At 40.0% G+C, this 14,319-nt stretch overlaps 1 protein-coding gene across 2 annotated transcripts in view; it reads right to left on the bottom strand.

Annotated features, from left to right (window-relative positions):
• The window catches only part of COP1 (COP1 E3 ubiquitin ligase), a 244,292-nt gene extending 232,473 nt beyond the window's left edge, over positions 1-11,819 (bottom strand). For both annotated transcript variants that reach the window (XM_044267354.1, XM_044267355.1), the window contains exon 1: positions 11,178-11,819. In XM_044267354.1, coding sequence (XP_044123289.1) covers positions 11,178-11,578 — 401 coding nt within the window. In that variant the 5' untranslated portion in view covers positions 11,579-11,819. The remainder of the gene's footprint in view (positions 1-11,177) is intronic.
• Positions 11,820-14,319: the final 2,500 nt, after the last annotated feature.

Raw genomic sequence — 14,319 nt, 5'->3', positions numbered from 1 at the left:
CCTGCCTCTCTGTCTACTTGTGATCTCTCTCTGTCAAATAAATAAAATCTTTAAAAAAAAAAAAAAGACAGAGCAAAATACTAATTTTTTTCAAGTGCATATAGAACATTAACAAAGATAAAGCTTACGGTAGACCATTAAACAAGTCTCAATAAATTTAAAAGGACTGAATTCAGGGGCAACCGGGTGGCTGAGATGGTTAACCCACTGCCTTCGGCTCAGGTCACAATCTCCAGGTCCTGGGATCAACTGAGCCCCACACTGGGCTCCCAGCTCAAGGGGAAGTCTGTTTCTCCCTCTCCCTCTACCTCTCCCCCTGTTTATTCTCTCTGTCTCTCTTCTGAAAAAAAGGACTGACTTCATACAAATCATATTCCCTGAACAAAGCTGAAGTATATTAAAAATCAATAACACAATATCCAGAAAATTCTGAGAAATTAAACGTATTTCTAAATAACCCACAGTTCAAACAAGAAATCACAATGGAAATGACAAAGTATTTGAACTGAATGAAAATTAAAAGACACTACTAATGTGAGGATTAGAAAAGAAGGCCAAATCAATTATCTAAGCTTCCATATTCAGAAATGAAAAAAAAGATGAAATTCAAAATAGAAGCAAAGAAATAATAAAAATGAACCTGAAAATTAGTGAAATAGGAAATGGACAAACTATATAGAAAACCAAAATATCAAAACAAATCATCTGAAAGGATTAGTAAAACTGATAACCCTTTAAACTGTTCAAGAAAAAAAGAGAAAACACAAATTACCACTATCAGGAATGAAAGAAGCAGCAACCCTTCCAATCCCATAAGCATTAAGAGTATAAGAAAATACTATGAACTTTATGTTGTAAATTCAAGAACTTGTGTGAAATGGACAAATCCCTTAGCAGACAAACTACCAAACCTTACTCAAGAAATAAAGAACAGGAATAGCCCTTTATCTATTAAAGAAACTATAGTAAATAAAACCCTCCCACAAAAACTTTGGCTTCACTGGTGAATTCTACCAAACACTTAAGGAAGAAACATATTAATTCCATACAAACTCATTCAGAAAATAAAAGAAAGAACATTATTCCTTTCTTTAAGGAAGAAACATATTAATTCCATACAAACTCATTCAGAAAATAAAAGAAAGAACATTTAGAAAGGGGATACCAGCATTACCCTGTGTGACGGACTGAACTGTGTTTCCCCCAAATTCATATGTTGAAATCCAGCCCTCTAGTATCTCCAATTGTGACTGTATTTGAAAATTGAGCCTTAGAGGTAATTAAGGTAAAATGAAATCACATATTGGGCCCTAGTCCAATGACTTGTGTCCTTATAAGAAGAAATTAGAATACAGATAACACAAAGATCACAACGTGACCATGTGAAGACACATCAAGAAAGTGGTCATCTGTAAGCCAAGGAGGAACACAAACCTGTCAATACCTTGACCTTGGACTACTAACCTCTAAAACTATAAGAAAACAAATTTCTGTTATTTAAGCTACCCAGTCTGCTCATTACGGTATGGCAAACCTAGCCCTAATACACCTGATACCAAAACCAAACCATACATACACACACACACTATATATATACACATATAAATACACATACATACATATATATATATAAGTATATATATGTACACACACATACATATATTTTTTATAAGAAAACCATATACCAGTATTACTCATGAAAATATAAAACAATCCCTTTAAAAAATTAATGAATGGGGCATAAAAAAGGAAGTAAAACTGGAAATTGGAAAAAAAGTAAAACTGTCTTGATTTGCAGATGACATGATTATATTCTCAGAAAACTCCATAGATCTACCAAAAAACCATTAAAACAAGTAAATTCAACAATCACAGGATACAAGGTCAAAATACAAAATAAGTTTTATTTCTACATATTATCAACAATTAGAAATTGAAATTAAAATAATATTTACATCATCAAAAACATGAAATACTTAGGATTAAGTTTAACAAAATACGTGCAAGTTCCAAACACCGAAAAACTACAAAATTATAAAATACTACTAAGAGAAATTAAAGACATAAATAATAGAAGAAATATACTACTGTCATGGTTCAGAGATTCAGTATCATTAAGATACTCTATCTTCCCAAATAGAGTCATAGAGTCAAAGTAACTCGAATTAAAATCCTAGCATGCTGTTTTGAAGAAATTGATAAGTTAATTCTAAAATCCATGAGGAAATGCAAAGGATCTAAATAACCAAAATGACTTTGAAATAAAGGAACAAAGTTACACTATCTGGTATCAAGATTTACTAAAATGATACAGTACTCAGGATACTGTGGTATTTGCATAAGGATAAACATACAGATCAAGAGAAAAAGACTCCAGAAAAAACCTTATACACATACGGCTAATTAATTTTTAAGAAAAGTTTCAAGAAAATTCCATGAGCAAAGATGGCCTTTTCAACAAATGGGTGCCACAATCAGTGGTTATCTAGGGAGGAAAGAAAAATCTTCAACCCTTACCACACACAGTATATAAAAACTAACATGAAAGGATCATTTATCTATCCATGAGAAAACTAAAGAAATATATAAGAAATCTATAGGAAATACAAAAGAATATATAAGAAATTTATACAAGTATATATAAGAAATATACAAAATATATATTATAATATATAAGAAGTAAATATAAATATAATAATAGATATAAGAATATATGAAATCTAGAATATATATTATATTATATATTATATAATAAATAAGAAATATATAAGAAAATCTTTTGACTTCACGCTAGGCAACAAATTCTTGGATAGAACAGAGAAGTCATAAGCCATAAAAGGAACAAATGATAGACTAGACTTCAAACTTAAAACACTTGCACATCAAAAGACACTGTTAAAAAACAAAAAGGTAAGCAACAGACTGAGAGAAAACATCACAATATATAGGACTGACAAAATACTTGTATCCGGCATATATAAAGAACCCTCATAATTCAAGACAAGAGAAAAATGAGCAAAAGATTAGAACACTTTATAAATAAGAGATGCACATGAGAAAATTAGCACATGGGAATGTGTTCAATGTCATCAGTCATTAAGGCAATCCAAATTATAGTGAAAAACTACTACACACCCAGTAGAATAAAATTTGAGACTTTGAAAAAAACTGAAATACCAAATGTTGACAAGAATATGGAACTGGAACTCTTCTACATTCCTGATAGAACTGCAAAAGGATAGGGCGCCTGAGTGGCTCAGTTGGTTAAGCATCTGCAGTCTGCTCAGGTCATGATCCCAGGGTCCTGGGATGGAGTCCTGCATTGGACTCCCTGCTCAGGGGGGAGTCTCCCTCTGCCTCTCCCCCTGCTCGCTCATGCTCTCTCTCTCTCTCTCTCTATCCCCCTCTCTTGCTCTCACTCTTTCAAATAAAATCTTTTAAAAAAAAGAAATTCCTTATTTAAAAAATGAAATGCAAAATGATAATGATACAGCCACTTTTAATAACAATTTTGTAATGTATTACAAAGTTAAACATATACTTGGCATACAACCCAGCCAATACACGCCTAAATATTTACCCAAGAGATATGAAGGTATGTTTACATGAATACCTGAATGTAAATGTTTACAACTTCACATTGTCAAAAACTAGAAACAAAAAAACTCATGTTATATCCATGTGATGGAATACTACTCATCAATTAAAAGAAAAATTAGTGGAATATTCAATATCAAATCTGAAAAACATTAAGCCAAATAAAAACAGACACAAAAGATTACCTACTGAATGACTCCCTTAATAAAAAAATCCCAGGAAAGGGATGCCCGGGTGGCTCAGTAGTTAAGTGCCTTAACTTAGTAGGTTAACTCAGTAGGTTATAAGTAGGTTAAGTGCTCAGTAGTTTAAGTGCTTTGACTTGGGTCATAATCCTGGAGCCCTAGGATTGAGTCCCACATCAGGCTCCCTGCTCAGCAGGGAGTCTACTTCTCCCTATGCCCCTCCCCTGCACCCACCCACCTCCACTCATCCACATCTGCCTGTGTTCTCTCTCTAATAAATAAATAAAATCTTTTTTTAAAAAATCCTAGGGAAAGCAAAACTATAGCACTAGAAAAATCACTGGTTGCCTGGTGCCAAAGTGAGGATAGCAGGGTTTAAAGTGTAGGCAAAAGTGAACTTTCTAGGGGCGCCTGGGTGGCTCAGTGGGTTAAGCCGCTGCTTTCGGCTCAGGTCATGATCTTAGAGTCCTGGGATCGAGTCCCGCATCGGGCTCTCTGCTCAGCAGGGAGCCTGCTTCCTTCTCTCTCTCTGCCTGCCTCTCCATCTACTTGTGATTTCTCTCTGTCAAATAAATAAATAAAATCTTTGGAAAAAAAAAAAAAGTGAACTTTCTAGAGTGATGGGGAAAATGTTCTAGATCTTAATTAGGATGCTGGTTACACAAATGTATTCATTTTTCAAAACTCACTAAATTGAGCTACGCAATTAAAAACAATGATTTCGGGGCGCCTGGGTGGCTCAGTGGGTTAAGCACCTGCCTTTGGCTCAGGTAATGATCCTGGGGTCCTGGGATAGAGCCCCAAGTCAGGTTTCCTGCTCATCAGGGAGCCTGCTTCTGCCTCTTCCTCTGTCTCCCCACCCCAACCCCCACTGTTGCTCTCTCTCAAATAAAATCTTCCTCTCTACCTTCACTTCCTCATCTATAGAATGGAAATGATAAAAGTATCTGTATCAAACAATTATCATGAAGACTGAAGAGCTAATGTTAAACCATCAGAATAGTGCCTGGCAAATAATAACATCTTATAGTAGAGCATGTATTTTACTAGGAGTATGTAGACCAAGCCCGTAGGTTAGTACAGCACATTCACTTTGGAGTGAACATGGCATTTATTGAGTTTCAAGTATCTAAAAGAGTTCCAAAAATAGTTATCTGTAATTTTCACTTAACCCACTTTGTCTCATTACCTCTATTAAAGCCAAAATGCCCATCCTTGAACTAATACTGAGGCCAGAGAATTCTAATACATGACTTGGTCCTAGTATCACGTGTTCCAACTCTGAATTTGGGGAAGAGCTCCCACACCAAATCACACAGACCAGGAAGAGAGGAGGATGGACTTCCATAAGTTAATACCAGAATTACAATGAACAAGAAATCAGACCACCTATTACAACCCACCTTCCTGTCTATGTAGAAATAGAGACAAAATCAGTTCATGAAACTTAATTATGAAAAATGAAAGAGTAATTAACTTATATATGAAGATATGAAGAGAAAACATGTTACTCTCAATGAAACGTTAGTTGAGATGGTAGGAACCTATACACCTAGCACCTGCCACATACATACATAAATAAAGAGAGCAAAGTGAAGAACAAAGATGAAGAGACACCACATATAAAAACAAGAATTTAAGAAGCATTTTATTTTGTACAATACAAACCTTAATAGGAAAAAAAAAATACTAATTGCACTGTTAAAGCCTTCCTCTGAAGCTACAGAAGCTTTAGAAAAGGGTTGCAGGCTAAAATAATTATTTATTTAAAACAGAAAGAAAACAACAGTAACAATATACACATGCAAGGAGAAAAAATGAGCAACAAGGTTTAAGGCTTTAGTTACTTTAATCAGTAACAATTTTTTTTAGGGGCATCTAGCTGGCTGGCACAGTCAGTAGAGCAATGACTCTTGATCTTGGCATTGTGGATTCGAGCCTCACGTTGTATGTAGAGATTACTTAAAAATATATATTTTTTTAAGTTTTTTAAATTAAAAAATAGCAATTTTTAGAATATGACCAAATAAGTAATGTTGGCTTATTATCCAGAAAGGTTTCTAAAAGGAAAGGGAAGCTACTAATCAATACATTCTTTAATAATGAACTACTACTGCATAGTACCTTCCTCTCAATTTACAGACCAGAATTCAAGTTGATAGTCTTTCATATCCTGCTTCATAATCTTCTCTTTCATTCGCTCTACCACTTGATTCACCTAAGTCTGCTGACAAGGATGCTGATAATCCATCATCTGATAGCCAGAAAGACCATAATGAACTGCTATGATTTTATATCATTTCCCACAGAGTATCTTTTGCCATCGTTATCCAAATGATGCGCGCATTATAAAGCAAAAGATTCATCAGGTTTCAGTTTTGCAGATTCAAGGAAGTTCTCACCTGATGTTACTACAATAATAACATAATGAATTCTAAAGTTTATTTCAGTAGTTGAATATTACACTTTAAAAGCTCTTTAAGTTAGGGCGCCTGGGTGGCTCAGTGGGTTAAGCTGCTGCCTTCGGCTCAGGTCATCTCAGGGTCCTGGGATCGAGTCCCGCATCGGGCTCTCTGCTCAGCAGGGAGCCTGCTTCCCTCTCTCTCTCTCTGCCTGCCTCTCCATCTACTTGTGATTTCTCTCTGTCAAATAAATAAATAAAATCTTAAAAAAAAAAAAATTTAAAAAAAAAAAAAGCTCTTTAAGTTAGAGTTAGTCCTATTTATAAGCTCACTGTGGTTTCAAAAGTCCATCTAAATTTTCCACTTACTTTTCTGTCATAAGGAAAATTATATATCATAATTCAGTGACTTTCAAATTTTTTTCAGCATGATACCCTATAAGATATACATCGTATGTAAGTATGTAATAACCAAAAGTTCAAACAAAGTTATCTTTATCATGACAAGTTATGCGACATCTCCTATCTTACCTCACTTTTTGGTAGTTTGAAGAACACAGTAGCAACAATGATCAACAGGTTTCATCTTTAGTGCTAAATGTGGTTAATAGGTAATGGCTTCCTAGAATGTTATGCTGAGGATTATGAGACATGTGAATTCAGAAAAGTAACACTTGCCATGGTACTAAGAGAAGCAACAACGCCAGGATATGATACCATAATTACATGACTAAAAGTCTCACTTCACATTAAATCCTGAGCTTCTTCAGACAGTCTATTATTAATAGGATGACACAAGAGAGGCAGTCACATATTTATGAAACAGCAGATCTATCTAATGTAGATCCTACTTATTCTGTATCAGGTAGGTGATCAGAATGAATCTTCCCATAAGGGGCAATCTACTTGAAAATACTTATTTCCACCTCAGAATAACTGAGACTTGCAGGAGAGAAAAAGTAATTTCAGGTAGCTGAAAAAGCTAATGCAGAGGCAGTAGTAATGTGCTAGAAGAAAGATGTCATTTCAGACTCATAGTTTAGTTAAATGAACACGTAAGAAAAATTAGAAAGATCTAATAAAAACTGACTTTGAATTTCAAAGATTTATTCAACCTCAAACTAAATACTACTCTCCCCTGTACTACAAATTTTCCAACTATAAAACACCATTAGAATTATCTGCAACTTGGGGTGCGTGGGTGGCTCAGTGGGTTAAAGCCTTTGCCTTCGGCTTGGGTCATGGTCCCAGGGTCTCTGCTCCCTGGTCCAGGGTCTCTCTGCATCAGGCTCTCTGCTTAGCGGGGAGCCTGCTTCCCTTCCTCTCTCTCTACCTGCCTCTTTGCCTACTAATGATCTCTGTCTGTCAAATAAATAAAATCTTTAAAAATACACATATATAAAGAAGAATTATCCGCAACTTGATAATACGTTGTATGAAACAAATAGTTAAGTGAAAACCATAAATCCCCAAAATGTTCATCAATTCAGCAATTAAATATAAACTTACTTTCAAATATGACATAAATCAAGAGAGGCCAATGTGTGTTACTGAAAATCAGGCATTTGACTTTAAGTCAACTGTTCTCAAAAAGGGGTAAAAGGACATGTCACTACCACCTGGAAAGCTTTTCCAAACTACACTGTCATTCTGCCCTCCAATTCTGGTCCCTCCTCTTGATGTGGGCAAGCAAACAGGCATGAGAATGGACAGGTTAGGGATAAAAACATTTCTCTCATGAGATTATTAAACTGTTGTTTCTCTCCAACCTACCACATTGTCAAATGAATAAATGAATAATGAATGAAATGAATAAGTGAATAAATAAAATCCTTTAAAAAAAAAAAAAAGGACCACTAGGCTAAATACAAGTGCTTATAAATTTTCTAATTTCATACAAATAAAGGACTAAGCTGAGAACTGGGAGATCTGAGTTCTCATTTTTCCCCATATCTGTCCAATCTGAAACAAAGTTACTTCTTTGTGCCTCAATGGAAATGTATTACATCAAAACTAGAAGTTATAAATAACTTCCTGGAATTGTTCTGAAGGATAAAATCTTTAAAATGTGATGAATAAGGATTTATCATCATTATTCAAACTTTACCTTCACTTAGGTATAAAAGCATAAAGTAATCTGTTCACTCTCTGACCCTGAAGCATACAAGACAAGACCAACCACCCAGAGCTAATTAGAAATGAGAAAGAGTGGGGAGCCTGGGTGGCTCCGTCGTCAAGCCTCTGCCTTAAGCTCAGGTCATGATCCCAGGGTCCTGGGATTGAGCTCCACATCAGGCTCCCTGCTCCTTGGGAAGCCTGCTTCTCCCTCTGTTTATATGCCCTCTCTCGCTGTCTCTCTCTCTGTCAAATAAATAAAATCTTAAAAAAAAAAAAAAGAAAGAAAGAAAGAAATGAAAAGGATTACTTGGGCCTTGACTAATCCCTATCTTCAACCCCAAAAGCTTGGCCAAAGCAAATCTAGCTTGAGAATTGGGAAAACAGATTCCCATTAATGAATTCTTCTGAATATTGAACCTCACCAGAAAAAGAAATTATGGACTAATGAGATTTTTAGAAAGTGAAGCATTCACAATTTTTAACTGAAGACTTTCACTGGGCATTTCCAGGTTAGGAATTGGGACAATACACTGCAATTGTTAAAAATTAGTCTACGGCCATACCACCCTGAACACACCCAATCTCTTCTGAAATTGTTAAAAATTAGGTGACAGACAAAAATTTTAATAATCTTGGGGACGCCTAGGTGGCTCAGTTGGTTGGACGACTGCCTTCGGCTCAGGGCGTGATCCTGGAGTCCCGGGATCGAGTCCCACATCAGGCTCCCAGCTCCATGGGGAGTCTGCGTCTCTCTCTGACCTTCTCCTCGCTCATGCTCTCTCTCACTGTCTCTCTCTCTAATAAATAAATAAAATCTTTTAAAAAAAAAAAAAATTTTAATAATCTTGGGGCACCTGGGTGGCTCAGTGGATTAAGCCACTGCCTTCGGCTCGGGTCATGATCTCAGTGTCCTGGGATCGAGCCCCACATCGGGCTCTCTGCTTAGCAGGGAGCCTGCTTCCCCCTCTGTCTCTGCCTGCCTCTCTGCCTACTTGTGATCTCCCTCTGTGTCAAATAAAATAAATAAAATCTTTAGAAAAAAAAAAAATTTAATAATCTTACCACCACCACCACCCCTCTTCAGAGGGGAAAAAAAATCAGTTTCCGCAGCTTATATAACTCTCTGGCTTTCCAATTTCCTACAAAATGGCCAACAGTAATGCAACTCATATGGTTCCTGGCAGACAGTGTGTGCCAAATAAGTATCTGTTGAATGAATGATTGATTCCTTTATTTCTCACATCTTCTACACCATTTCAGTATACCTGAATGAATGCTGGCATATGTTTTCTTTTAGCCTATTAAAAATTAAAATGCAGGGCACCTGGGTGGCTCAGGTCATAATCCCAGGGTTTGGGGATTGAGCCCCGACCCCCAGCATCAGGCTCTCTGCACAGCAGGGAGCCTGCTTTCCCCCTACCCCCTACCTGCCTCTCTGCCTGCTTGTGAGTTCTCTGTCAAATAAGTAAATAAAATATTTTTTTAAATAAATAAATAAAAATTAAAATGTGAATTCTAAAAACTCTCATTTTGTGTCATCAGCTTCTACTTCATCATATGGTACTGTAGTGGGTATGAACACCAACAACTCTTAGACCCACCCATAAGCTGATTAAATTATTTATAAATAACAAACACAATTATAGCCAAGTTTCAAGGCCAAATTAATTAACTGAATCCAGAATAATTTAAGACCAAAGCAAAAATATGAACGAAGATATTTTTACTGCAAGAACTAGAAATTCCTATAGTGCCAGCTTCTAGCCCTATCTTAATGATGCCAAGTCACATCATCTTCAACACTGAAGTAAATCAACTTCCCCTATAATGACAGTGCAGGCCAACTTCCTACTAATATCCTATCAACCATTTCCTCTAAAGGAAAAGCAAAAAACCCTACCAGTTCTCACTTAGCTAAAAAGCAATTCCTTTCTCATAATTCTACCATTTGGATTGGGTTCTGGATACAAAAAAAAAAAAAAAATCAAAAATCCCAAAACAAACACTTTCAGCAAAACAATCAACTCCATCTTTCACTTAATATGGATAACCCATCTATGCCAAATACCAGAACTGAATACTACTGTGTATCACTGAAGATGCCAACTAGGATGACAAAATGTCTAATATCCGGGCGTTTCTCAAATCAGAAGTTCCAGTGCACTATAGACTGTTACACAAATGTCAGTTACATCTGAGACATGGACAATGTTTTAATAAATGTGGTTCCCTCTTTCAAGGCATTCAAGGACAAGTGGAATATTTTGTAAACAGATTTTATGACTACAATAGCCTCAACAGCAGATTTAAAAGTGTCCTACCCTTTGAAGTGGGAGGATAGTTTTACACACACACACACACACACACACACGCGAGGGGATACAGACATGAAATACTACTTCTCCTTAAAGTATCCATTCCCACGTCTAGAGCACCATTTACCCATACTTTCAACAAGCAAGTTATGACCAACTCCATCCCTCAGCATCCCAGGAAGCTTAAGCCTCTCCTTGGATCCTTTTACAAGTTTAATTCACTTCAACAAGCAATCCGGACCGACAGGGTGCCTAATTCACCAGTCAGAAAATTCAAGAGCCAACTTTCTCCTTTTATGCACAACCACTTATCTGATCTTCTTTCTCGCCCCCTCTTAATCACCCCCTCAACTCCCCTTCCTCGCCACCAGCACGGACCTCTTTGGTACCCCCCACCACCCTTGCCTCGGGACTCCAACATCCCCCATTCTCACCCCCATCAACCACCAGCCTGAAGGTCTGCAGACACCGCCACCGCACCAACCAGACCCGGACCCCACCAGCCCAAACACGGCAAACTCCTCATTCAGGGAAGGGGAAGGCGATGCTCTTCAAACTCACCACACGAAGTCGTTGCTTTTGTCCTCGTAGGAATTGATGAGCCCGTTGCACAGGGGGGCGAGCAGAGGTCTCTTCCTGCTGCCGCTGCCGAGGCTGGAGCTGCTCCCTCCCACGCCGGCGCTGGGCCTGGCCGCGCAGCTGAGCCGAGACAGGCCCGCGGACACCGCCCCGCCGCCGCTGCCGGACACGGCGGCCGCCACCAGCACAGGCCGCGCCGGGCCCCCGAGGCCGCCCGAACCCGCGGCCTGGGCCGCTCCGCCGGACGCCGCCGCCGCCACCGCCGCGGAAGGGGGCGACGGGGAAGAGGACAAGGACGAGGAGGCGGAAGTCACCGAGGAGGCCGCCGAGGAGCCAGGGCTGGTCCCGGCGGAGCCCGACCCGGCCTGGCGGCTCCCAGACATCGTGACTCCCCCACCTCCGGCCGGGCGCTCGGAGAGGGACCCCGACCGCGACCCGCCGCCGCCTCCCTCCCCTCAGCCTCAGTGCATCCTGAGGCCGCGCGCCGGGCCGGGAGGTGGGGCTGAGGAACAATAAAGTTGATTTTTTTTAAGGCGAGCCCACAGCAGCGTCCGACGGGAGGGGGCGGAGGAAACTAAGAAAGCGAAGGGGAAACCACTACCGCTGCCGAGGCCGCCACCGCCGCGGGCCCCGCCGCAGCCAACCGGGGCGCGCGGAGGGCCGGCCGTGCGCGCACGCGAGCGGCGGAAGGGGCGGGAGCGGCGGCGGAGACAACTTCGCGGGCCGCCGGGACGCGCACAGCGCGCCCCCGGTGGCGGCCTAGTAACGTCGGCCGCGCTCGTCCACAGCTGTTGTCGCTCGTGACGTACGGGGCGGGGCGGGGCAGGTTGTGCTACGGGTGAAAAGGCTACAAAGAGGGGAATGAATGATAGGGTGGCAAAATGGTTTGGGAGCTGGGGGAAAGAACGGTGTGCCGGCGGGAGGACTGCGCACGCGCGCTGGGCTTGGCCCCTCGCGGCTGCCCCGGGTCTCCTGTCCACGCTCGGAGCGTCGCGGGCGCGGAGTCGCCGCACCACGCCTGCGTGGGGGCGAGCTGCACTCCTGAACGTGGAGAGGGAGCGGTCGCTGTCGCTGTCGCTATCGCCGAGGGTCTGGTGGTGTGACCTACTGGCAGGTGCTTCCGAGCTGCGGTTTGAAGGCTCTGCAGACCAGGACGGGAGGAAAAAGCCCAGGAGCTCAGAGCTGTTGAAAAGAGCACTGGACTGAGAGTCAAAAAGTCTGGGCTCTGCTGTTAAACCATTCCACAGTATTGTGAGGACTAAATTAAAATGAAGTCGGTGAACGGTGCTTTGTAGATTCCAAACATTGTAGCAGATGTTACCAATTTGATTGGTTCGACCATGCTGTCTTGTATCCTGAAAAATTATTTACCAAATTAAGCATAACAATAATGGGAAAACAAATTATATTTAATCTGAACACAGCTCAGTCAGAACCTCGATGTAATGTGGATCTGATACATTTCTAGCACAAAACAAGGAAACCTGGCAGTTAATACCCCCCCAAAAAAAGTGCAATTTCTGGTAGTTTTTTGGAATATCAAAAATTGAATACAGGGGGGCGCCTGGGTGGCTCAGTGGGTTAAGCCGCTACCGTCGGCTCAGGTCATGATGTCAGGGTCCTGGGATCGAGTTCCACATCGGGCTCTCTGCTCGGCAGGGAGCCTGCTTCCTCCTCTCTCTCTGCCTGCCTCTCTGCCTACTTGTAATCTTTCTTTGTCAAATAAATAAATAAAATCTTTAAAAAAAAAAAAAATTGAATACAGGGGCGCCTGGGTGGCTCAGTGGGTTAAGCCGCTGCCTTCGGCTCGGGTCATGGTCTCAGGGTCCTGAGGCCTACTTCCCTTCCCCTCTCTCTGCCTGCCTCTCTGCCTACTGTGATCTCTCTCTGTCAAATAAATAAATAAAATCTTTAAAAAAAAAAAATTGAATACAGATTTTCATTTTCCGTTTTAAGGATCCTCAAGATTCCGGGGGATATAAATTATAAACAACAGGGTAATTTTCGGTGTCCTTTCCAGCTCTGTCATCCTGTGGTTCCTAGAGGGAAAGATCCCAGATCTAATTCTGTCCTGTGAGTTGAAGACCTTTCCCTAGGAAGCTTTATCCATGCTGAAGGGACAGAACCAGGGAAGGGCCTAGATGAAGGCCCAGCAAAAAGACGTAGCCTTTCCTCTGAGCAGTGTTCCATCAAAAGGCTGTCTTCCTCAACTTTGACTTTACCGCTTACCTTCCTATTACCAGCTCACGTTTCCGCTCAGAATATGATATAGGAATGAGCTTATCAGATCTCCAAGAATCACCCTCCTTGTGTGAACACTGCATTACCTAAACTCTTACTTAACTTCACTTTCAAGACCCATCTGAAATATGAAGCCTTAAGGACACCTCAGCAGAGATATTTACATTCCACTTGGTGCTCCTAGGGTTTTTTTGTTTGTTTTTTTCTTTTTGCATTTATAACATTATTATTTTCCTGGTTTATGTGTGATTCTCCTCTGCTAGCTTATTAGCTTCAGCTTTGTATTCCCAACGTATAATATACCTATGATAGGTTCTTATTAAATATTTCTTGACTAACGAATAAAGCAGTTGGTCTCATTTTTAGTTTAATTATTTGCTTATGGTCCATTTTTCCAACTAAATTGTAAGCTCTATCAAAGACAGGACCATATTGGTTCTCATTGGGGAGTCAATAATTTCTTGATGAAGGAATGCATTAATAAGTAAGGGTAAAGAATCTGATGAATATTTATCAAGTACTTAGTATACGTAGACCTACACTGGGCAAGGAAGAGATAAAGAAGTTTATAAAACATTGTTCCTGCACTCAAGAAGCTTAAGGAATAATTGAAGAACTAGAAAAATGAATACAAAGATAAGTAACACTACCAAAGAACACATACTAGGTGTTTAATGAGTAAAGTAGAGAAACACCATAGGAGCAGAAATAAGAGCACTTGCTAAGGGCCAGCTGTGTGTGGCACTGGAGGAATGTTTACATCAAATTCAGATACCTGTTTTATAGGGGGGGAAGCTTATTCAGCAAAAATTCTTCTGGGGACCAGACTATGAAAAAGCCTTAAATCCACTTCGGGAAATAACCTACAGGCAATTGGAAACAA

Source organism: Neovison vison, chromosome 10 (genome assembly GCF_020171115.1).
Source record: "Neovison vison isolate M4711 chromosome 10, ASM_NN_V1, whole genome shotgun sequence".
In the NCBI taxonomy this organism is placed as follows: domain Eukaryota; kingdom Metazoa; phylum Chordata; class Mammalia; order Carnivora; family Mustelidae; genus Neogale; species Neogale vison.
The sequence above is the reverse complement of the archived record's forward strand: the minus strand, read 5'-3'. Positions and strand labels throughout refer to the sequence as shown.